This window comes from Carica papaya, chromosome 5, assembly GCF_054855325.1.
Source record: "Carica papaya isolate Zhongbai chromosome 5, ASM5485532v1, whole genome shotgun sequence".
NCBI lineage: Eukaryota > Viridiplantae > Streptophyta > Magnoliopsida > Brassicales > Caricaceae > Carica > Carica papaya.
The window spans coordinates 8,190,212-8,217,233 of NC_142313.1; the positions used below are offsets into that span (position 1 = coordinate 8,190,212).

General features: G+C 37.2%; 2 protein-coding genes across 4 annotated transcripts in view; one reads left to right on the forward strand and one right to left on the reverse strand.

The window, feature by feature from the left end:
* Window positions 1–1,892: 1,892 nt before the first annotated feature.
* TBL26 (TRICHOME BIREFRINGENCE-LIKE 26) lies at window positions 1,893–5,434 on the forward strand. 3 transcript variants are annotated; one of them, XM_022056096.2, is made up of 4 exons: window positions 1,893–2,321; window positions 2,406–2,568; window positions 2,737–3,029; window positions 4,412–5,434. In XM_022056096.2, the coding sequence occupies exons 1-4, from the start codon at window positions 2,259–2,261 to the stop codon at window positions 5,192–5,194; spliced, it is 1,302 nt and encodes a 433-aa protein (XP_021911788.1). In that variant the 5' UTR covers window positions 1,893–2,258; the 3' UTR covers window positions 5,195–5,434. The 3 variants fall into 3 exon arrangements, with proteins under 3 accessions (XP_021911788.1, XP_021911786.1, XP_021911787.1); XM_022056094.2 differs by having other exon boundaries at window positions 1,896–2,568; XM_022056095.2 differs by having other exon boundaries at window positions 1,925–2,568; window positions 2,746–3,029.
* A 14,434-nt stretch (window positions 5,435–19,868) lies between these two features.
* LOC148253724 (uncharacterized) overlaps window positions 19,869–27,022 on the reverse strand; it is a 57,241-nt gene continuing 50,087 nt past the window's right edge. The window contains exon 2 of the mRNA XM_088219665.1: window positions 19,869–21,367. Coding sequence (XP_088075791.1) covers window positions 20,587–21,357 — 771 coding nt within the window. The 5' untranslated portion in view covers window positions 21,358–21,367 and the 3' untranslated portion in view covers window positions 19,869–20,586. The remainder of the gene's footprint in view (window positions 21,368–27,022) is intronic.

Here is a 27,022-nt window from a genome sequence, read left to right on the forward strand (position 1 = left end):
GCCCTTCTGTGTTTCATATGGTGTTTGTATATATACATATATATATGATTTGGCTTTCTCCATTGCCAAGTTTGGAACTTGAGCAAAACAAGAACAGGTGTTGAATTCAGTCCGCATAAAACTTTTATCAAATAACCATTCAACTTTCTCGATGCATGGAAATAAAATTTCAATGATTTTACCTTTATGATTCTTTTTTTCTTTAGTAAAGAAAAAAATCATTGGTTGGAATTGACATGGGATGTCATCTTTTTTTAAAGTGAGAGTATACTTTTCCCCTTTATTAAGAAGACATGGGCTAAAGACTCCGCCTTTTACTTTTTATGTGCTGTTATAGATTATAAGTACAAATAAAATTATTACTTCTGTAATTATGGAAAGATAAGATGGGATTGGAGTTGTATTGTGGGCATGCACTCATGGGGAAGTGAGTTGGAACGCCGAGTTTGGCGCGGTGTGGTGAGAAGTGATGAGTAGAGAGAGGGTCCGGAGTTCTAAGGAGATATCAAACAGAGGGCTTAATCAATCATTAATGAATGGGGTAGAGAGGAACAGAAGACATTCTAAAGCCGAAAGACCCACAGCCTCAAGCTGCAATATGCCTTTTTCATCTCCCTTCTAAATAATTGCCCTCTCAATAATTTTCAGTGCTTTTCTACCCACGAGTACTTACATTGTATATATGTGTGTGTGTATATATATATATATATATATATATATATATATATATGGAGTATAATGTAGTAATGAGCAAACAGTCTTACTAAAAGTGCTTATTATTACTCCGAAAATGTTGTCGGAGCTCCTTAGGCCTACTTCCCTCTCAAGGACAGTACCAATTACAACAATAATACCTTTGATATTTAGTTAATTAACTCATTAAAATAAATAAATTATTTTTATATGACAATTATATCATTAAAAATTTGACGAAATGAATTAATTTCCTTCATTTTATAAAATTCTAGTTCACTTAATTCTATTACTACTCTTTAATTTTTAATTTTTAATTTTTTTTTTCTAATGGAAATGATAATACTCTTATAATTTGTATGAATAATTTATGAAAAAAATCCACAGTTTGAAACTAAAACCTTATTAAAAGTAACGGGTGGTGTTGGGTAATTGTGGTTCTCAACTTTATGTGAATTGACAAAATAACAAATCCTATTTTATAAAACAAATTAATATTAAGTGGGCTTAGAGTGATTTACAATAAAATTCTAAAGATTTTTGAGACTCTGAATTATTATTATTAAATTGATTTATATAGTAGGAAACAAACATTTTGGTGTTACCTTGAAATGAATTTGAAATTTGATATTCAAAGCATGAATTAATTGGTTTGGACCCAAGGATTTTACTACCCTAATATTAACACTTTTTCTTATTATTTTATTTTTAAAATGAAAGATTGTATTATGGCATTGTGCATATTAATTATTATATTATTATAGGAGAGAGAGTTAAAAAACATAAAAAAATATAATCCTATATTGATTATTTAATAGTAAAAAAGAGATATTTTAATTATATATATATGTATATTAAGACTCATAAAAATTAAACTACACATAAAAATGTACCCAACACAATTGACATACACATTTGCAGTAAATTTTTTTAAAATTAATTAACATAAACATTAGATTGCATACGTAACAAAAGAAATATTATCATAGATATGATAGAAGAGAAAGGTGTTGGTCCGCTTATTATTAATTATCAAAGTTGAAGGCAGCTGTGCAAAATGCCATTTTATATTTTCTCACTGAAACATTCAGCATTTCAACAAAATTGACATATATATTCCCATCCCATTTTATATCATCTTTTTTTTTTTTTTTTCTGGTTTTCTAACTTTTTATGTATTTTCCAAGTTTCTTGTCTCATTGATTCTTTTTATATATGAAACTCTCGCTGCAATTAAAAAAAAAAATTCAGATCAGACTGCCTTTCTCAGCCGACTCTTGCTATGCAGTTTGCAGCCTTATATATATATATATATATGTATGTATGTAAAATTTGCTGGTGAAATTAATCAATTATTAAACCAGCTAAACACGCCCTATCGCCACAAATCTTAATCATACCCTCCGACTTCTAACACATTTGCCTAAAAAAGAAGTGATGGCGAAGCCACGTCCCTCTCTAATTTCTCTCCCGTTTTAATACTCAACGCTAAAACATCGCTTGCTTTGATCTGGGTTTCCCTCTTTTCTCTCCCTTTCTCTGTGTTTTTGGGTAGCTGAGCCCATATGGTGAGGGAGACGAGGCTTGATTTAAACCCATCCTCACTCACCAAGCGAAATCATGTGATTGTTAAGTTTGTTATCTCATTGCTCTTGATGGGTCTTGCATTTCGTCTCTTTATATCCGATTCATTCCCATTTTCTCCGTTTCAGGACACACAGACACCTCCCGATTCACTCCCACTTTCTCTGGTTCAGGACACACTCACACCTCCTCTGCTTCCGACCCAACCCGATTCTCCTCCTCCTGTCTCGTCTTTCCCCATTCAACCACCTATTTCTGTTGATTTACAGGCCAATCATACTCCACAGTACGGTAAACAACCACCTATTTCCTCATTTGCGTTTTTGTTTATATCTGTTTATAGCATGCAAGTGGGTTTGGAAATTGCTAAGTAAACAGAGGAAGACATGGGTTATTGGCTCTGTTATTTTTTCCTCATCGTGTTGTTTTATCTCAAGCCAACTCAATTGATTTTTATAGTAATTGCAGTTGCAGAGAAATGTGATCTTTTTACTGGGGATTGGATACCGGACTCATCAGGTCCAGCATACACAAATGAGAGCTGCCATGAGATTGAGAATCATCAGAATTGTATGAGGAATGGACGGCCTGATTCAGATTATCTTTACTGGAGATGGAATCCGAGGGATTGCGGATTACCCAGGTTCAATCCTGAGAGATTTCTTGATTTGATGAGGAACAAATCATGGGCCTTCATTGGTGATTCCATTTCTCGGAACCATGTCCAGTCACTGCTCTGTATTCTCTCTCAGGTACATTTTTGTTACAAGTTCTTGGTCTTCAAGACTCTTGAAAATTTTCCTTTGACAGCTTGTACTTCTTTTTTTGCATTTGTATTTGCTGCAAATGTTTTTATTTCATGGCTATTTGGTAAATATAAAAGAACTTATAAGAAGCTGTCTATCTGCATTTTCAGAAAGTTACACAGCTTACATGCTTTTATCTTTTGAGCTGGATGAAACAGCTTCAAGCTTTTTACTCAATCAACTTATGGTTATGAGGTGTTTCTCACTCAAATCTAGAAAAAGCTAGTGTTGCTTAGAAGAGAAGGGTTATGATGTTTGTCTCAAGCAATTAGTTGTTACAAGTATAATCACTTTGTTTCTTGCATTCTTGGCTCTATCATTGGGACATTAGATGGTTACATGGCATCTCATGATTTAGACTTGGCTTTTCCTGGTGAAATAATAGAGCTATAAAGTAAACTTCCTATTGATTACTGGGAGAGTGAACTAATTACTTGTATAAATCTCTTGGACGAAAAGCTTAACTGGGTTGTGTGGTGGGCCATTTGGAGGCATTTTCATTTGTGGAAGCCAACTACTACATCCACATCTTGAGGTTATATATCACTGCTTTTTCAAGGGGTTATTTGGTCCACTGACCATATGCAAGAACAATTTCCTAGTTTGTCTTTTGCCATTTTCTCGTGATAAAACGATTTGTAGACAGAACTTAATTTCCTGTTTGTTAGGTGTATGATTCTATTAGCATTCATTAGCATTAATTGTTACTCAATGGAACAATAAACTTTAGGCTACAGAGAACCCACATTTACACCTCCATTATTGCTCTTGAAAGAGTCTCCCGGGAATACAAGATATGATGACCAGATCCAGGGTATTTACTACTTTTGATCAGTCCGCTGTGTGTACTTACATACATATACATATATATATATATATGGAAGTATTTATGTGTGTATATTCTCTTGGATGAATTTATGCTTGAAATTCTCAAACAATGTTGATGAGCTACTTTTTGCACTTTTCCTCTCATTGTCGTGATTACTATGTGAAATAAAATTTTCTCAGTTTTGCTGTAGAAGAATCGAATCGTAAATCTGCTTTACAAGTTGCATTTCCTCACGAAAAGACCAACTCCTTAGGCTGGGTTTGGTATATAGGCAGGGGTGCTGAGTTCGGTTGTCTAATTGTTTACCTTTTTCTTTTCAGGAATCATGTAAAGGAAATACTAGGGCATATCTCAATCCAGCATGTTAGTCTAATTGTCTGCAATTGATTTTGTTTCATGTTGTTTTTCTCATGTTACTTTTTCTTGAGTCGTCTTGAATCAAAACTTTAATCATTCTTAGAGTAGGTATTGATCAATTTTCTGTTACTATATTTTAAAGGTTGAACAAGCTGTGGAAGTATATCATGATGAAGAATACAGATCCAAGATATGGCGGTTTCCAAGCTACAACTTCATTCTTTCAGTAATTTGGACCCCGTTCCTTGTCAAAGCTGCTATTTTTGAAGATATAAATGGTGTTTCCACATCTGAAATCCAGCTTTATCTTGATGAACTCGATAAGAAATGGACTGAAAAATACAAGAGCCTTGATTACGTGGTTATTGCTGGTGGCAAATGGTTTTTGAAAACTGCAATATACCATGAGAATAACACTATCTCGGGCTGCCATTACTGCCCTGGAAAGAACTTGACAGAGTTGGGATTTGACTATGCATATCGTAAAGCACTCCAGCTTGTGCTTAAATTCATCACAGGCTCAGACAATAAGGCATTTGTTTTATTCAGAACAACTACACCAGACCACTTTGAGAATGGAGAATGGTTCAGCGGTGGCGTTTGTAACCGAACAGCACCATTTAAAGGTGAGATAGATATGAAGGATGTAGACGCCATAATGCATGAAATTGAGCTGGAAGAAGTTGAGAAGGTTACAGCCATGGCAGCAGAAAATGGAATAGTTTTGAAGCTACTGGATACAACTCGGCTTTCAATGTTGAGGCCTGATGGGCACCCTGGACCGTACAGGCAATTCCAGCCTTTTGCCAAGGCAAAGAATGCCACAGTTCAAAATGACTGTCTGCACTGGTGCTTACCGGGGCCAATTGACTCTTGGAATGATTTGGTGATGGAGATCATTGTTAACAGTGGACCAAATCAATAATGAACTAATTCCAGTGATGGTTTCAGTTAGAAGGGTTCCTCGCCGGGATGCTAAACTGGGAAGTGATAGAAGATTCATTGGCCGGAAAAAGTAAAACCTGGTGGATGAAGATTTGCATGAGCAAGATAACTAGTAATTATTCTTTTTTATATTAATTGATAATTCTTTGTTTATTGCTTCGTCGTATAACCTGAATGGATAAAACAATTATAAAAGAAGAAGTTTCTCGAATTCGATCTCTATATCATCCAGTACCAGGTTTATAATTACATCAGTGAACAACATTTGTTAACTTACTCAAAAGATAAAATTTCAAATTGTGGCTGCATTGACATCCAATTTTGAAGCTTTGTCCTAACATTTTAACGACAAAGAACTTATCAAATGGTCATTAAAGATGAACAAGTCAATTACACAAACTTTGGTTCAAACTTTAACATTATTCAGCTTAAAATTCATGTTTTTAAGCCAACAAACTTGACAAACACAGACCACAGACAGGGTCATTCAACTTTGACATGTAGCAGCCACTCTTACTTGCTCGATGATGATGATGATGATGATGATGATGATGTGTTTGGCCTCTTCTCCTCCGGCTTAAGAAATGGATCCTGTGAAGTTTAAGAACATTTGATAAAAATTTAGCTATAAAATGATTTGGTCAACAAAGATAAAATGAATAACAGGGACGTTAATTACCAACAAATCTCTATATGAACAGATAATCGCTTAACATCAATTAAATATATGACTACTAGTGTTTAACAATCTCAAGATTTCCATTATAAACTTCAAAAACCAGCAAACCAATTTAATCTCAAATATGAGTGCTGATCATTTTAATAGCCATTTTCTTAATTATAGACAAAGCTAATTTAGCTGAGAGCATCTAATTCATATGATATAACACTTCTTGCCCCCCATCCCGTCATTTGAAAAAATCAAGAATGGCAAAGCCAACTTTAGCTCAATTAAACGCTGATCATCCCTATGATCTAAAAAATCATCAGAACCAACAAGACATAAGCTTATAAGCTCCTTCATATTCTAGACATATCAAAATATGCAAATGCAAGGACTAATCCTAAGGTCCCAAATGTCGAAATGGTATAAATCAAACAAACACATATTTGCACATTACAATTTCATTTGAAAGTGGGGGCATCATCACAATCTTAACACTAGCAAGGATATCATTAAACAGATTTTACCTTACCAATTTTTATGCCGGCTGAAAATTTAAACTAATTCACATCATCAGTTTCCAAGCATCCCAATTCCAAATACACTTATCTAAAACTCAGATGTTTTACGTTGTTATGTTTTATTCATTTTCCACTTTACTTCCAGTCAATTCCTAATTCTAATTCTCATTTTAGTTTTAGTTAGAACACAACCAGAAATAATGTTTATCCCGCTTGAAATTCTTCCCCTTCTATATGGTAAAAATAAAAATTTACAAGGAATTAAGCCTGAAATAAAGAAACAGCGTAATTATTAAGAGAAAAAAAAAAACAATTCCAGATTACGTGGAAAACAAAAGAGACCTTGATCTACTGAATGCAAAATTATGTGAATCAAATCGAACATTTTGAGTCCTAAGTCAGCTTCTCAAAAGATTAAAAAAGAAAAAAGCTATCCGTTTAAATCGTATAAGATGATAAATAGATATAAATTGATAGATAGAAAAGCTAGGTTTCGAAAGGTGAAGGAAGAGAGGGGAGAACATTACGTTTTGCACAAAGATGAAATTGGCTACTACTACGGCGCCAACTATTCCGCCCAAGATCGCCACTGGGCCCGTTAGCAGACTCCATTTCCGGTATATCATCTTCTTCCCTTTCTGTTCTTTCCCACTGCCGCTCTTTCTTGAGGAAGGCGTCGCTGCAGATGCTCTTCTCCCAGGTCGGGAATAAAATCAGGAAAGATGGTTTTACAATATGTAAACATGGGCTGGGCTAGGCTTATACCTAATGCTGGCCTCTTCACACATGGGCTGTGCTCCAAGGCCCAATAGATTACGAAAGAATTCTCTTCTCCATAATCTTCACTCAAATATACCTCATGTTTATCAACAGAACCAAACCAAATTCGAATTGTAGATTGAAATTTTTGTTATTTTTTTAATTAAGAATTTTGAATCTCAAAATGAATCATATATAAGAAATAGAACATAATTTGCACATATAATTTGAAATATTATATGAATTAAAAAAACTAAAAAACTTAAAATTATAATTAGTTTAAAAACTACTTGGTTTTGAAATAAATTGTGCAAATAATTGAAGAAAGTAACGGAGAACATAAAATTCTAATTTTTTTTCTTAGAAAAAAGATTTATTTAGTTTTTTTTAATCAACTAACAAATTTTGTTTCGTTTATACTTTATATATCCAATTAAAAGTCAATTGGATCTAATGTTAATATGTTTTGAACTCGATTTTTGTTATAATTGGAATGTGAATTGAATTCATACAATGTATTGTTAATTCTACTTGATTCACCACTAATTCTTTATAAATTGCGATTTACTTATAATATTCCTATTGTTTCATTCTTTTCTTAAAAAAAACTTTTGTATTGTTTCAATAATGAATTAAATCATATTGCATCATTCAATTTGTAAATCTATAATTCTCTACCTCTTAAAAGGGTTGAAGAAAGCACAGTCATAATGGCCAAGCCCATGGGCAGTGAAGAGATGGGCTGCATTGGACCACAAAGGTGGCACGTGTGAAATGTGTGTGTGTGTATATATATATACATATAGATATATTAGGTTAATAATAGGGACATTGAGGTGTATTTATAGTATAGGTACATCATTTGTTCGAGAGATGTATAAATACTTCTTTTTAACTCTTAAACTCTTTGGAATACATTTTTTATTCTCATAACCATTGGGTTTCTCTCTTGTCGTGCTATCCTTCAAGTGCAATCATTTTAGATCCCTTGATTTCGAATAGTCCGTACTACATTGGAGCAAACAAGATCTCCGCAACACTCATAGTTACTCAATTACTTGAAGAAAAAATTATCACATAACAGAAAGATCGATGAAGAAAGTGTTGCAAATAAAGAATAAATTAGGGTTTATTGATTGTGCTTGAGATAACCAATAGATCTTTTTAGATCCTTTGATGGAACGCAGGTCGATATAATAACATTACTATCACTTGGATTTGGAATATATTATTTACTTATATGTTTTATGCTGACACAACACATCAACTATGGCTTGCATTGGAGCAGAGGTATATATAACAAAATGCACTAAGAATTTATGAGGTAAAATAGATAAATCGCAAACCTCCTGTAAAACCAAGATTCTATAAGTATTTACTTTTCAAGACTAAAGGGTATGTTTGATGAATTATGAATCGATGCCAAACTACACATGGGGGGAACTTAAAACAATAGTTGAGTATTAATAAAAAGATTGTGTGATAAAGTTTCTCATAGGTCTAAATGAATCATACAAAGGCATTGAGGCTCATATTTTGTTGATTAAGCATTCCCCTTGATTATGTGAAGTCTATTCAATTATACAATAAGAAGAAAAACGTAGGAAAATTTTGATGAATACCGTGTCTAATAGAACTTTAGCTTTAATGTGAAAGAGACAAACAAAGCACTAAAACTTCAAACTCAAATCAAGAAAAATATTATTGTTTATACTGCAAAGTAGTAGGACATTCTTTCAAAAAGTGTTTTAAGGCATACCCTAGCATAATTATGTATTCAAATTGTAATATGCTTGACATAGTGTAGAGACCTATTATAAAATTCGAGGGTATTTAAAAGGATTTAAGGTTCAAGGAAAAGCTAAATAGTTTAGTGTCAGTCAAGTGTCTTCTATGGGTTCATCTAGATCAAACAATACAAAGAAGCAACATGTTCTCTCATAAGAATGTACAATCAAATTGTAGAATTATTTCAATGAAGTCAATCCTCAGCATATATGGTGCAATCACCTTCGACTTCTTAGCAGGACCCACTTTGGCTGGTTTTTTTTGGTATGTCTTTACGTGACAGTATTAATGTGGTAGAATTTGATGAACACCAAAATGTCTTGTGGATCATTGATATTAGTGCATTAGATTATATTATAACTTTGCCACATCTATACACAAACATTACTGTAAGTACTTCATCTGAGGTGGACTAATTAAATGGAAATAAATTAATAGTATCTCATGCAAGAACAATCTAGATAACTAATGAATTAATTTTGTACTTGTGTGTACTATCCTTTAAGTTTAATTTAATATTTGTAAGAAGGTTGTCTAAAGATATTAAGTGTTGTTTAATATTTTCACCCAAGTTTTGTGTAATATAAGACCTTATGACGTGAAGGATAAGTGAAATGGGTGATGTGAAAAATTAGTTATATCAACTCAGGCAAAAAGAAAGGTTCAAGGATGTGTCTCAACTAGGTTTCTTTGGTGTAATTGTCTCAGGCCTTAATCAAGGTGAATCTTTTGAACTTTGGGCACTATCACTTTGAACATCCATCTCAGTCGAGATCATGTTTATCTTCATGTAGTTTGAGGAATAAAGATTGTAAGCTATTTAATGTTTACCTCTTAACTAAAATGCATAAACTACCTTTTAATGCCAGTGAACACACGGCAAAATAATGTTTTGATGTAATTCATTGTGATATTTAGGGATCTTTCTATGAAATTTCATATGATAGATATAGATATATGTTTTTTTAATTATGGATGATCATAATAGATATATATGTTGGATTTTTTTAATCAACCGCGTAGACTTATATATGTAGGTTTATTATGCATAAAATACTATCAAATTAATTAAGTCAAACTGAAAAGTGATATGTTAAGGCTAAACATATATTGAACTTTAATCCATCAAATAAAGTATAATCTTTTTATGTACAGAGACCAAAAATATTTTTTCTAATTTTATGATGAGTAAAATTAGAAATAACAAAAGCTTAGGGATATAAATTAGTGGTTATGGTCCTCAAATCACACTTAGAATTTTTTCTATTATGTTATTCCATCACTAGAAATAAAGAGAGTGTGAGAACTCCAAATAATCACATGTTGATTTGGAAGATCTACCACAAGATGTGTAGATTTCTTCCACTATAGATTTAGGTACGCTCTCGTTACATATCTAATCTCTTTGATTTAATGTGAGCATGTTGTTTTTTGAAATTCCTACAGTATATGGGTGTATTTGATGTAAACAAAGGTTGAAACTAGCTTGAATTTACATATTTTATACTTTAGTTGAAACTCAATTTGGTAAAAGAATCAAAGTTACTAAAAGTGATAATGGAAAGAAATTTAAAATGAAAGAATTCTATACTAAAAAGGGAATGGTGCACTCGAGAAGCCATGTGGAAACTCTAGAGTAGAATGACAAGGTTGAACGAAAGCATCAGCAAATACTTAACATAGCTAAAATCTTGAAATTTTAGAGTTGACTTGATTTAAAATACTAGAGTGATTTTATTTTGACAACAATCTATATAATGAATAGGATTCCCTTCTTAGCCATAAAAAATAAAACTCCTTTTGAGATGTTGAAAACCAAGCCTGAGTTTAATCATATTAGAGTCTTCATGTGTCTAACATTTATATCAACTCTAACTAGAAGAAGGCATAAATTTGATCATAGAGTTAGAAGATGTATTTTTTTATATATCTTTTTGATATGAAGAGATACAAATTACTTGACGTCTAGACAAACGAAATAGTCATATCAAGGAATGTGGTATCTCATGAAAATGTGTTTCCCTATAAGGTGTCCAACTACAATCATAACATGGATAAAGTTCTTAACCTAAATGATGTTGAGACAAGAAATATGGGAGTTCTTATTCATGCATATAATATGGATGAGCAAAGCATAGTGGAAAATAGATACATGAACACATAGAGTGAAGAATTGAATAAAGAGAATAATATCACTTTATCACCTATACAAATGATAAATTAAGAGATTGTTGAAGAGGTTCTTGCATAGAGTGTATCATATGATGACAACCAACTAAGAAGAAAAAAATCTAGGATCAAAAGGGTCCATTTGCATTTGAAGGATTATATGTGCGAATTAATTAACACCTTAGGTCCTGAATCACAAGGGTCGAACAAAGAAGCTTAACATCTAGGAAAGGAAACCCCCTATATCACCCACTATCACCAACATTGAGATTCATGACAATCATAGGAGATATTTGCGTGTTGTGAGTTCATAGTTATAGCCCAATTCATATAAGGAAGCCTGTGAGAGACCTCATTAGATAGATGTAGTGAGAAATGAGATTATGGCTCTAGAGGAGAGTAAAATATAGAAAATTAGAGAACTATTAATTGGAAAACCCCTGTCGAGTGCAAATATATGTACAAAATCAAATATAAGATAGAACCCCTAAGAGATATGAAGTTAGACTTATAGCTGAGGACTTAAAAGGAGGGATGAATTACCATAAGAATTTTCTCCAATGGCAAAGATTATGTCTATATGATTATTTTTTCCCTTACCAACATTTCAAGGATAGTATCTTAGACAATTTGATGTTATTAATGCACTTTTGCATAATGATTTGAATGAGGAAGTGTACATGAAATTACCACCTAGATACCCTAGTGAAATAACAAAAGGTATACATATGACTAAAAAGTCTATATGGGCTTAAACAAGCTTCAAGACAATGAAATGTCAATTTTTCAAACTTCATTGTAAAATAAAGATTCACACAATGAAAAGCTAACTATAGTCAATTTGTGAAAAAGAATGAGAGAGACTTCACAATAGTATCGATGTATGTAGATGAAATAATTATAGTCGAAAACAATAATCAATTGATTGATGAATTGAAAAAAGTTAGGAAAAAAGAATTCAAGATTATAGATCTAAAAAATTTAAAATATTTTTTAGGTGTTAAAGTAATTAGATTAAAAAAAAGGATTCACATATATTCGAGGAAATATACATTTAATGAATGGCACTAGAATACTAGGGGAAAAATTTTAAAGGTTTCATTGGATCAGAACATTAAGTTATTAAAAAAAGATGATGAACTTATTATCACTAATCCTATTATGTATAAAAGGCTCATTGGGATATTGATGTATTTGACCATAACGAACTCTTATATAACTTATTTTATGTACTTCTTATCCAATTTATGGAATAGATCACATACAAGCATTTGAATGCAACATATAAGGTATGAAAGTATATTAAAGGTGCTCCTTGACAAGGATTATTCTAGTCTAGTTCATTATAGCTAAAATTAAATGCCTACAATGATAGTGATTGGGCAAGATGCTTGAACAATAAGAAAATCAATCATATGATATTGTGTTTTACTTACTGCCTTTTTAATCTCCCAGAAATCTAAGAAACAATAATGATCTTTAGATCATTAGTGAAGTAGAATATATGGCAATGATAAGTGTGCTTGTGAATTGATAAGGATAAAGTAGGTGTGTTGTGAATTGACATGGAAAAAGTATTTACTAACTGCTTTTGGGATTGACGATTCGAAAGCTATATTATCACATTGTGATAACAAGGTTACGATACATATACCAGCAAATCTAGTACCCCATGAAAGAATAAACCAAATTGAGCTAGATTATCATTTGGGGCAAGAAAAGATTTAAGATGGAAGTATAGTTACAAGGTATGTGTGAAGTAAGTACTACCAAATGGAATACTTAGCTAGCATATAATTAATATGGGAGTAGAAAATATATATGTTCCATCTTGGGGGGGGGGGGGGGGGGTGTCTTAAAAGGACTAAAGGAAGCCCAGCCTAATCATCCAAGCCCATGGTTAGTGAAGAAATGGGCTACATGTGATCGAAAAGGTGGCACGTTATATATGTATAATGCAACACTCCAAATTTAAGATGTACCCATTTAATTTTGAATTAACAAAATACTTTTGTTTTGTTTAATTTCATGAATTTATACTCATTTATTTTTTTTTTCTTTGTTCTATACTAGAATGAGTAAATAAAATTAATTTATCACAAAATTACAAAAAATAATGAAATGAATTCATTTTGGACCTTTTTAAAAATAATTTCAAAAGTTTGGGCACAACTATAAAATAGGAGGGAACCTATTTAAAAAGAAATTTAAAAAATAGGGGTCAACTTGCAAAAAGAAAAAAATAGGCTACATGGACGCCCAATCAGCAACACAACGAATCGCCATATATCGCATGGCGGCCGCATCAACACGAGCTCCATGCAGGAAGCCCATACTGGCAATCCATGTGCTAGGCCGATCGGATGGCTCAGGGCCACTCCTGTGCACGCAAACGATCCAGATTGATTTCCTAAACAGGCTCAATCGAATGACCCTCATGCCTCTACATCCATCAAATTGGACGACCTAGCTCAGACGAAGAGAGGTATATAAACCTCTCTTTAGTCAGCTCCCAAACCCTAGCTGACACCCCTAACCGGAGAAGAAGAAGAAGAAGAAGGGCGGTTGGAGGAAGCTCAGCCGCCAAAGAGACGATGACGCCATGGTGCCAGAGACCCAAAATGCACCAGTAAGCATGATTTTTCTTCATGTTCGTCCTATTTCTTTGCCCTAATGCAGAATGAACCAAGGAAAGTTGCAACCTAAGAGAGAGAGAGAAATGGCAGAGCACGGCTGTGCTGCCGTACCGGAAGCCATAAACTAATTGGTAAGGTTAAAATTCCCTCTCTTTCTCTTTAAAACACTCTCCTCTCCATGATTTAACCTAATTTCCAACATGAATCTACAAGTTTTGGCTTGGTTGAGAGAAAAAAATGTCGGAGGAGGAGAACCAGACGACGGAGGTCGGTGGCATCACCATATCGGAACCCCAACCCGACTTGGTGTGTCTTTTGCCCTTCTTTTTCACTGTCTTTTACGTATTTCTATGCCGTTTTGATGTGTGTTTCCTAATTTTACTAGAAAATCCAAAAAATCCGATAGCAACCACGAACTGTAATTGAAAAGGGCGGTGTTCTGGTTCTCGACACAGGGTAAGAATCCCTAAACCTTTTTCCTATTACAATGAATTAAAGTTAAAACGATAATAAGAGGTGGTTTTAAACAGTTTTATGATTTCTTGATGATTAAATACAGATTACCGATGGAGCCAGTAACTAATTTATTTATGTTTTATCACAAGTTTAATTATGTTATCTATTCGCTATTTTAATTCTATCATCATTTTATTTTGTCTACTCATTTTTATTTCATTCTATTTTAATTTACTTTACCTTATTTTACCTTAATCTATGTCCTTTCAGTTGGTCTAATATGTTTTCTGTTCTTCTTTTATTATATCTATCTAGAATTAATATATTAATCATACATTTTGAATTGTTATGTTTTATTCCATTAAGCTTCATTATCACGTTCTACTATGCTTAATTTCACTTTGATTTATTCGTTCATTTATTATTCATCATATTGCAACATTTGAAGTTCTTATTTTACTATCTTTTTTATTCCACTTTTATCTACGAGTTTATTCTCTTACGAATTCTGAAATATAAATTTTGTACTCTTGTGTTGTTTGGGATACGGGCCTATGTGTTATTAGTGGCTAGATAATAAATAAAGGGTATGTGTAAATTAATATTGTTGAATGAAAGGACTTACTAGGTATCACGAAAAAAAGTGTACGGACTTGGTACATAAGGTGAACCCTGCCGTGGATGTTATCTTCAGTCGTACGGGGCTGGAAAGTCCCATATCAGATAGAGTTGGAAGTTAATAAATTTTGCTCAAACCAAACAACGTATTGAGACGGTCTTTAGTATGTGGTGCCCATTACTAGATGGGGTATGGGGACGACTGATAATTTACAAAGAAAGTGTTATGTACCCACACATAGCGGGAATCCCAAGGGCCCCCAGCAATACCGGTAATAATAATAATGGTAAGACATGAATGAGTATGATACAAAACTTAATTTCGAGCAAAATAGTGAAGAACCCAACGTTATATATTTATTGGAATGTATGTTTATTGTGATTAAATCCTCATTCTAATTTTATTTAGTGTATTGTGTTTGATAGACTACTAGTCGGTGAAGTGAATATTAATGTAACAGCCCCGGTAATTCAAAATGGAAATTATATTATAAATATTAAATGCGGAAGTGAGATCAAAATTTCGGTTAACATCCCTTACACGGAAACCAAAAACGTACTTAAAATATAAAAGATTAAACTAACTAAGAGAGAAACTCGAAAATAAAACTATGAGTATGACTACAGAGTCTCTAGGCATCCCCTTCGTCGTCCTCCTGCGGAACGGGCTCGGGAACCATGTCTTCCTGATCTGAAATGGTTAAATAAGGAGTGAGCTACACTAGCCTAGTAAGAACATCACGATATCTCACCGTCACGGAGGTAAAGGTGGGTAGAAAAACACAAAAGACCAATGGAGCATGATTTGCAAAAAATCCTTTTATTTATGATAAAACCTTTACCATCCACTTACCTCGGTGGAATTTATGAAACAATATAAGAAAACAATAACATTATCACAATCATGGAATAATATAAGCTGTAAAACATAGCACTTATCACGCCTTTTGTAATTCAATCATTATACAACATATCGTTTTCTCATTTACCAGCCTACTAGTATCCATGGGGGTCCATAGGGGTCCCGCTACCCGTTAACCTTTAACATTCATAATCAGTTTCTAGGGCCGTCCCCATACCCCGTCCGGTATGGGCGCCAAAATCATAAACCTCAATACCCCGTCCGGTATGAGGGTGAAACGGGCCGTCCCCATACCCCGTCCGGTATGGGTGCCAAAACCATAAACCTCAATACCCCGTCCGGTATGAGGGTGAAACGGGCCGTCCCCATACCCCGTCCGGTATGGGCGCCAAAACCATAAGATCTCCACACCCCGTCCGGCATGTGAGACCACAATCCCGGTAGGGTTCCCTATGGACCCGGTCCGTCCACCATCTCCTAGGATATCTAGTCAGGCTGACCCCATCATACAATTATCAGTCTACACAATCTTTCATTTTCCTTTTCCTCAATAAGCATCATCAATTCATATTTAAACAAGCAAATCGTAATTCATGCCAAACAGACAACATACAGTGTCAGTTCTTCAGTCTTTCAACCCATAATTAATAAAATAGTAATATATGCACTCGAAACTATAAAATGAACACATCAAACCCCATAATGCATTTAAAGCTGTAAAACAGGCCAAATAACAGTAAATCATCAATCACGCTAGACTCGGGCTCCATTAGCAACCTTAAGCAATTTCACACATGCGTTAATTCAAGAAATACCGTTTTATCATTTTGAACTTTAATACCGTGATAGGAAATAGGGTGAGGGGTCCTTACTTGTTTTCGGGATCCGAATACGATTCACAGTGCGCCTACAGGCCGTCCCTAATTTCCCCTGAATTTTTCCCGAGGAACTGAAACACACTAACGGTACCTGCACGTGTTCCAAAAAAAAACCAAATTAGGCCCAGGGCCTCTTTCGGCCCAAATCGCAACTCCGGCACGGCGGCTCCGCCGTGCTCCGGCGACGGCGCCGCCGCTTGCGGCGGTGATTCGCCTCGGGTTGGCTGTTTTCGGCTGTTTCCGGCCGAATTCGGCCACACTCGCATCGGTCTTTGCGAGAAAACAACCCTAGGGCCCTCGGGGGGCCAAAAAATCACGGAGAAGCGGAGCTTACCGGCGGCGGCGCTCTCGGGTGCAGCGGCTCTCCGGCGAGGTTCGTGTTTTGGTGATTCGGCTCCGGTCAACCTGTAGAGAAAAGAATGGTGATCACGGTGATATAAAAATTGCATCAAACGGAGGCCGGGAAGGGCCTCGTCGGAGGCAAAAACTGAGAGGGGGCGCGGCGGCGCCGCTGGTCTTCGGCCGCGTATTCCGGCCGTTTGGTCAGGATTTTGGCTTCGATTTGGCCATAGGAGGAATCAGCGTGGAAAAACGAGTCAGGGGTATGAAATTTACCTCGATCGGCGGTCGGAAATTTCCCCGGTGCGGCGGCGGGTGGCGGCGGTCGGCCTCTGGTTCGTCTTCTCCGGCGAGCGGCAGGCGGCTAGGGTTTGTGGTCTGGTGTTGGGGTTCTATTTATAACCCCTTGCCCTTTGATCTCAGCCGTCCATTTTGTTTTAATCTGGGCCGTCCGATCGCGCGATTGATCTGGGTCATCCGATCGCGCCCACGCGGATCGCCAACGTGGCCCGTTCAGGAGCGACGTGGTCTTGCCACGTGGCAGGCCCCGGTTGGCCGGGACTGCTGACCGGGCCTGCTGACGTGGCCGCCGATGTGGCTTTTTTTTTTCCCTCGGTCCGGGCGCTACAACTCTCCCCCCCATAAAGAAATTTGGTCCCCAAATTTGCCTCATTACTCTTGATCAAACAGATGGGGATATTGGGCCCTAAATTCTGATTCCAGTTCCCAAGTCGCCTCCCTGGGCGTGTGGTTCTGCCACATGACTTTTACAAATGATATTTCCCGGTTGCAGAGTATTCTGCTTTCTCGGTCCGTGATACTGACCGGTACTTCTTCATAAGACAAGTCCTCTCGGGGTGGAAGCGGTTCGTGAGCCAAGACATGAGAAGGGTCCGGATTGTACTTACGTAGCATAGATACATGAAACACATTATGAACCCGGGAGAGCTCAGGAGGCAGTGCAAGTCTGTAGGCAGTGGTACCAATCTTGTCTAAGATTTCAAAGGGTCCAATATATCTGGGGTTTAATTTTCCCCTCCTGCCGAACCTGCTAATTCCCTTGAAGGGGGTGACTTTAAGGAACACCAGGTCGGCTTTCTCAAAGGCCAGGTCCCTTCTCCGGGTATCGGCATAACTCTTCTGCCTACTCTGAGCTGTCTGGATGTTCTTCTTGATCTTAACTATCTTGGACGTGGTTTCTTCTACCAAATCCGGGCCAAACAATCTTCTATCGCCCACTTCCTCCCAACAGATCGGCGACCTGCACGGACGCCCGTATAGCGCCTCGTATGGGGCCATGCCGATGCTTGCTTGGTAGCTGTTGTTGTAAGCAAACTCTATCAGGGGTAGGTGGTCGTCCCAATGGCCCCTGGAGTCAAGGACACAAGCTCGGAGCATATCCTCCAGCGTACGAATTGTCCTCTCTGATTGTCCATCGGTTTGGGGGTGGAAGGCAGTACTAAGAGACAGCTTTGTTCCCATAGCTTACTGGAAACTATTCCAAAACCGAGAAGTGAATCTGGGATCCCTGTCGGATACCACTGTTACTGGAACTCCATGTAGTCTGACTACCTCCCGGATGTACATCCTTGCCAACTTGTCCAAGGGATCAGTCATTTTGATGGCCAGGAAGTGGGAAGACTTAGTGAGTCAGTCAACAATTACCCATATAACATCATGTCCCGATCGTGCCTTGGGTAGTCCCGATACGAAGTCCATGGTGATATGTTCCCACTTCCACTCCGAAATCGGTAAAGGCTGAAGTAACCCGCCCGGGCGTTGATGTTCTGCTTTGACCTGCTGACATACCAAATATTTAGATACAAAGTCGGCTATATCTCTCTTCATCCCATTCCACCAGAACCGAGGTCGCATAGTTTGGTACATTTTCGTACTTCCTGGATGCATGGCGAACCTTGAACTATGGGATTCTGTCATGATGTCTCTTCTTAACTCACTGTCGTCTGGGACACACACTCTGTCCCTGAAACGAATCAATCCGTCGGTAGAGATCTGAAATTCTGAGTTCACTCCCTGTTCTGCATCCTTCTTGCGGGTTACTAGGGCGTGGTCGATTGACTGGGCTTCCTTTATTTTTTGGATTAACTCGGGTTGGACTGCTAGATGGCTCAAACATGTGGCCCTCTTCAGATCTCGCAGTCGAACCTGCTGCGTGGCCCCAATGGACCTGCATTCTGAAACCATCAGATGGGCCAGGGTGCCTGCACTTTCCTGCTGAGGGCATCGGCTACTACGTTGCCCTTACCTGGATGGTATAGGATGTCATAATCGTAGTCCTTGAGGAGTTCCATCCACCTTCTCTGACGCATGTTGAGATCCTTCTGAGTGAAGATGTGCTTCAAACTCTTATGATCGGTGTAGATCTGAAAGGTCTCTCCATACAAATAATGGCGCCAGATTTTTAGGGCGTGTATGATTGCGGCAAGCTCCAAGTCATGGGTAGGATAGTTCTTCTCATGATTCTTTAGCTGTCTAGACCCATATGCTATAACCTTTCCATGCTGCATCAGGACACAACCCAGACCCAGATAGGAGGCATCACTATAAACTGTATACCCTCCTGATCCACTCGGTAGAGCCAGCACGGGTGCAGTAGTCAGTCACTTCTTCAATTCTGAAAAACTCCTTTCGCAGTTCTCATTCCAATCAAACCTTGCATTCTTCTTTGTGAGTCGGGTTAGAGGAGCCGCTAGACTGGAGAACCCTTCGACAAACCGGCGGTAATAACCTGCCATCCCTAGGAAACTGCGAATTTCCTTAACTGTTGTCAGCCTTTCCCAACCAAGTACCGCTTCAACCTTTTCGGGGTTCACTGACACCCCTTCCTTCGATATAACATGTCCTAGGAAGGCGGTTTGCTCGAGCCAAAATCCACACTTGCTCAACTTTGCATACAACTCCTTTTCCCTGAGTACCTGTAGGACTTGGGCAAGAGGACGAGCATGTTCTTCTCTACTTTTTGAGTAGACTAAGATATCATCGATGAACACGATGACAAATTGATCCAAGAACTCTCTGAAGATTCTGTTCATTAGATCCATAAAGATGGCCGGGGCGTTGTTTAGCCCAAACGGCATAACGAGGAACTCGTAGTGTCCGTACCTGGTTCGGAATACCGCCTTGGGGATATCCTCTGCTCTTACCTTTACCTGATGGTAACCTGATCGTAGATCTATTTTAGAAAAGATTTGTGCACCCTGCAACTGATCGAAAAGGTCATTAATCCGAGGAAGAGGATATTTGTTCTTGATTGTTACCTTGTTTATCCTTCTGTAATCAATGCACAGTCTCAATGTTCCATCTCCCTTCCTTGCAAAAGTAACCCCGGCACCCCATGGGGAAACACTGTGCCTAATGAAGCCACTGTCTTGTAGCTCAGTGATCTGTTTCCTTAGTTCTTCCATCTCGATGCGACTCATTCGGTAAGGAGCTACTGAGATGGGCTGGGTACCTGGCTGTAAGTCTATGGTGAACTCGACCTCCCTGTCCCTTGGTAGACCGGGCAGTTCATCCGGAAATACGTCTGGAAAGTCTCGGACTACTGGAATCTCTTGGATACAAACTTCTTTCTTGGGTTTACCTAGTTAGAGAAAATACAAGATTAAGGCACTGAAAATCAAGAAAAACTTGCCATTCGGGAAATCAGTACTGGATAATTTTATTAACTTGTAAAAGGCTCCTCGTTGGGAGGATTAAATACAATCTTTTTATTAAAGCAGTCTATGGTGGCGTGATACGCCGCTAGCCAATCCATTCCTAGGATTACATCAAAATCCCCTGTGTCTAACCCTATAAGGTCTACCCTCAATTTCCTATCTGCTATCTCCATGGCACATGCCCTGTAGACAACCTCTCCTAGCAATGTCTCCCCTACCAGCATGTAGGAGGCAATGGCAGCCCTCTGCTCAGGAACTACTTCCAAGGTCTCGAAAGCTCTTTCAGTCTCTGCCAGCCAGTATTGGGCCTCTTCAAAAGAGGATCCCCCTGCAAAAGTAGGAGGGTTCAGTTTTCTATACCTCTCTATGAAATCGGGGTCGATCAAGGAAGGAGCGGGGTCCCGAGGTAGAGGGACTTGGGCCGGCTGAGGGTTAACTGGGGGACCCTGTGGTGGCACCTGCTGATGTGGTGGGGGTACGGGAATGTGCTGTGGCGGTGCCTGCTGGTACCGTGGCTGTGGTACAGGGTCGTACCGCTGCTGTAGCGCCGGGTGGTACTGTGGAGGAACAGGCTCCTGCCGGGGTGGCTCGGGATCAGCCTGCTGTAGCGGGGGCTCAACCTGCGCTAGCGGAGGAGGTCCGGGTAACTCCCTTCTCTCCTCTTGCCTTCGCTGGGCAGCTACGAGAGCCTCCACCATCTCATACAGTCTGTCAAGATCCTCCCGAAGCGAATTATCCTGAGCCACTCGGTTTAGTGGGGGCCTTCCTCTCCTCATTCCCGTGTACCTGCATTCACAAGGAATGATTGAGTAACGATATATCGGTGAGTATTTATCTAAGGCACTATTGTGTAAGGGATGGGTCTGAGGAAACGCGGCTCTGATACCAACTGTAACAGCCCCGATAATTCAAAATGGAAATTATATTATAAATATTAAATGCGGAAGCGAGATCAAAATTTCGGTTAACATCCCTTACACGGAAACCAAAAACGTACTTAAAATATAAAAGATTAAACTAACTAAGAGAGAAACTCAAAAATAAAACTATGAGTATGACTACAGAGTCTCTAGGCATCCCCTTCGTCGTCCTCCCGCGGAACGGGCTCGGGAACCATGTCTTCCTGATCTGAAATGGTTAAATAAGGAGTGAGCTACACTAGCCCAGTAAGAACATCACGATATCTCACCGTCACGGAGGTAAAGGTGGGTAGAAAAACACAAAAGACCAATGGAGCATGATTTGCAACAAATCCTTTTATTTATGATAAAACCTTTACCATCCACTTACCTCGGTGGAATTCATGAAACAATATAAGAAAACAATAACATTATCACAATCATGGAATAATATAAGCTGTAAAACATAGCACTTATCACGCCTTTTGTAATTCAATCATTATACAACATATCCTTTTCTCATTTACCAGCCTACTAGTATCCATGGGGGTCTATAGGGGTCCCGCTACCCGTTAACCTTTAACATTCATAATTAGTTTCCAGGGCCGTCCCCATACCCCGTCCGGTATGGGCGCCAAAACCATAAACCTCAATACCCCGTCCGGTATGAGGGTGAAACGGGCCGTCCCCATACCCCGTCCGGTATGGGCGCCAAAACCATAAGATCTCCACACCCCGTCCGGCATGTGAGACCACAATCCCGGTAGGGTTCCCTACGGACCCGGTCCGTCCACCATCATACAATTATCAGTCTACACAATCTTTCATTTTCCTTTTCCTCAATAAGCATCATCAATTCATATTTAAACAAGCAAATCGTAATTCATGCTAAACAGACAACATACAGTGTCAGTTCTTCAGTTTTTCAACCCATAATTAATAAAACAGTAATATATGCACTCGAAACTATAAAATGAACACATCAAACCCCATAATGCATTTAAAGCTGTAAAACAGGCCAAATAACAGTAAATCATCAATCACACTAGACTCGGACTCCATTAGCAACCTTAAGCAATTTCACACATGCGTTAATTCAAGAAATACCGTTTTATCATTTTGAACTTTAATACCGTGATAGGAAATAGGGTGAGGGGTCCTTACTTGTTTTCGGGATCCGAATACGATTCACAGTGCGCCTACAGGCCGTCCCTAATTTTCCCTGAATTTTTTCCGGGGAACTGAAACACACTAACGGTACCTGCACGTGTTCAAAAAAAAACCAAATTAGGCCCAGGGCCTCTTTCGGCCCAAATCGCAACTCCGGCACGGTGGCTCCGCCGTGCTCCGGCGACGGCGCCGCCGCAAGTGGCGGTGATTCGTCTCGGGTTGGCTGTTTTCGGCCGTTTCCGGCCGAATTCGGCCACACTCGCATCGGTCCCTGCGAGAAAACAACCATAGGGCCCTCGGGGGGCCAAAAAATCACGGAGAAGCGGAGCTTACCGGCGGCGGCGCTCTCGGGTGCGGCGGCTCTCCGGCGAGGTTCGTGTTTTGGTGATTCGGCTCCGGTCAACCTGTAGAGAAAAGAATGGTGATCACGGTGATATAAAAATTACATCAAACGGAGGCCGGGAAGAGCCTCGTCGGAGGCAAAAATCGAGAGGGGGCGCGGCGGCGCCGCTGGTCTTCGGCCGCGTATTCCGGCCGTTTGGCCAGGATTTTGGCTTCGATTTGGCCATAGGAGGAATCAGCGTGGAAAAACGAGTCGGGGGTATGAAATTTACCTCGATCGGCGGTCGGAAATTTCTCCGGTGCGGCGGCGGGTGGCGGCGGTCGGCCTCTGGTTCGTCTTCTCCGGCGAGCGGCAGGCGGCTAGGGTTTGTGGTCTGGTGTGGGGGTTCTATTTATAACCCCTTGCCCTTTGATCTCAGCCGTCCATTTTGTTTTAATCTGGGCCGTCCGTTTTTGATTAAATCTGGGCCGTCTGATCGCGCGATTAATCTGGGCCGTCCGATTGCGCCCACGCGGATCGCCAACGTGGCCCGTTCAGGAGCGACGTGGTCTTGCCACGTGGCAGGCCCCGGTTGGCCGGGACTGCTGACCGGGCCTGTTGACGTGGCTGTCGACGTGGCTTTTTTTTTTTTTTTTTTTTCTGCCTCGGTCCGAGCGCTACAATTAATGTTTTCAATAAAACAAACAAGGAGTGCATTAGTATTTGATTTTTATTAAAGTTATACTCCATTAGTCGTTTTATATTTTCTACAATCATTAATTTTTCGTGTCAGTGGTAAAGTGTTGATATTCTTATTAAGATAGTGTAGCTCACCCCTTTTTTATTAACAATTTCAGATCAGAACGATCAAGACCCGGATCCCGAAGAGTGAGAGACTAGATAGGACATTACCTCCTTCCGTTATGCCAAATTAGAATAGAGATTAATAATTACTTTGTAGCATTTTACTCATTTTAAGTTTTGAACATTCTTTTAGCTCATATTTGAGTATTCTAAATAAGGGATGTAACATTTAAACCTTTAATTCTCACGCGAAATGAAATTTCAATATCCTTATATTAATATGATCCGGCTAAATGCTCAAAATTCCTAATAAGGATTTGGAATTTTACATAATATGATAGGTGTATTAAGTTAAAAATAGGAATTGTGGAGGTATTTATGTTGTAGGTCCATCATTATCTAGGTGACGCATAAATACATCGTTTTAACATTCGAATACTCTGCAATACATTATTCATTCTCACAAACCTACAATTTCTCTCTTAATGCTGCAGCTCTCTATTCTTCCCTTTGTTTGTTCCTTAGTTTTCTTCTCATAATCTTTCATTTCTTTTATATATCCTTACAGGTCTTGATCGAGAGAATATGCAAGGGGGGCTTTCTCACTGTTGGAGAGAAGACACAAGTAATGTTTTACACAAAATGAATATTGAAGTGATTCAGTTAGGTTGATGTAATACATTACATGGGTGTGTTTATTAAACTGAAAAATCAAATTTACTAAAATTTTAAAAAAGTTATCTATTTTGATTTTCTGTTGATTCCGGTTCATATTTTAATATTTTATTAATTACAATGTCTTTTTAAGTATTAATTTTATGTGAGTAATGGTTGGGATTGATTTGATTGAATTTGGTCTTCTTCTCTTTTATTTTACTCCAATCTTTTTTTTTTTTTTTAAATATATTTTAATTCTCAGTTTAATTTAATCTAATATAATTCTAAATAAACGTGTATCCTTTAGTTAGGAGTGTAATACATTTTATATTTAACTTTCACTTATATGTGCGTGTATATGAGCAAATAACAGTCTCTGTACATATATATGTACATATTGCCTAAATAACAATCTCACACACACACACACACACACACACACACACGAGGGTATAAAATATATAATAAGTTTTCTTGGACATATGAGTGAAAATCCATACTCTGTACACTTCATTTTTTGAACATTTCAAGTGAACTAATATGTTTTAATGATTTTAATTTTTAAAAAATAATTGGGTAAGAAAAATGAATTATTCAAGATGTATAAATTAATTGGAAGAGCATATATATATATATATATATATATTTAAAAAAAAAGGGGTTGGAATAAAAAAGTTGGTGATGAGTCCTTATTGCAGTAGTTGAAATTAGGAACACAATTTCTTGATAATAACAACGTAATCCAACGCATGAAAGTCTAACAACACTCCACAAAAGTCTTACTCAATGATTCCAATTTTCTAATTTAAAACTCATGCAGTCCTTATCAACCAACTTATATACCTCAATTATAAATTTATATATTTTTTAGTGGTTAAAATTTTTATATGTTATTTAAATATTATAAATTTAAATTTTATTTATATTATAAAATTTGTTATTTTATTAATGTATTATAAATTTATAATGATTCATTTAATAATTAATTTAATTATATTAAAATTTTCTTTAATAATATATCAGTAAAATTATAGTAAATGAGTTAAATTTAATCTCATGGTTGATAAAAACTAATATTTACTAATATGTTATAAAAATATACGGTGATAATCATTATAGAAGAATTTTAATCAATAACGTAATTGGTTTTTATTTTTTGCATCATGAATTCGTCATTAGGCTGTCATAAGATTTTAATTAATTATTGGCATTCTCAACGTCTAAATCTGCATATATATATATATATATTGTTTGCTAATGTTTGTATTTTTGTTTTACTAATTTGGCTATTGTCATTGTTTTATTTTGGATATGGATCCAAACATGTCTTAATCTAGAGGTTAGAATCTAATTGGGTGCAAACTATTATTATTTCATGGGAATTTTGATTTGAGTACATGGATATTCGGTGTGTTTGGAAATTTTACATATGCAATTTTATGGATTATATTATTTTTTCTTTTATAATATGAATTTTTATGTACTATTTTGATATTTAGATTATAATTTTGATAGATTGATTAATATAATTATTTATTATCCTAGTTAAATCCTTTATTTATAAATATTTAAAATGTAAAAGTCCGAATTAAAAAAAAAAGAATATATATTAAAATAGCGGAATCAAATGATAATTAAAGTTTACATTCTTTACACAGTAAATTAGAATGTCCACTAGGGTTACAGGAATGTCCATTCTATATTGGTTCATAAAAAAATCAAACGATGATTAAAAATAAATAAATAGATATCCTATGGGGTTAACCTCCATTAGCATTTGAAGGGAATCAGAGAGGTGAACTACCCACGACTCTCATACTGATCGGAATCTGGATCTTGATTTTCAGGATCTGAAATGGTTAATGAAAGGGTGAGCTACACTAGTTCAATAAGAATATTACATTAATCACTGATATGAAAAACTGAATATTGGTAAAAATCACAAAAACAACCAATTGAGTCCTTGATTTAAGTAAATATATTTAACATTAAAACGTTTATTCCATACTACCGTTATGGGTTTTCCAAAATCAACTTATGAAGACTTTTTAATTTCATGCATAAGATCTATAACTCTTTCTTTTAACCTACTTACTGAGACCCCTAGAGGTCCATAGGGATATATCCTTACTCGTGAACCCAGTATCTAGATTGAAAATTAACCTGGCCGTTCCCATACCCCGTCTGGTGATGGGCGCCAAACATACCATTGTCTCGATACTTCATCAGGTATGAAGGTAAATCATACCTCCCAAAACCTTCCAGTATGGGATTTCTCAATCCCGTCCGACTAAAGTACTATCTACAGTAAGGTTTTCTATGTACCAGGTCCGTCCATCTCTTTCCAGGTACCTAGTAAGTTTTCACATATATAGATCCTCATCATCCCAACAACCATCAATCGCATACCAACGCCTCATTATGTATTTACAGATTAACCTAAAAGGCATCTAAGCAAGCAATACAATTTATGATAACCAGAAAACCAAATAACTAAATAAATAAAAAAACAGCTCAGGGGGAACCAAATAAAGCAGATAACCGAGGACACAGTTTAAATTAACAATTTAATACACATTATTCAATAGT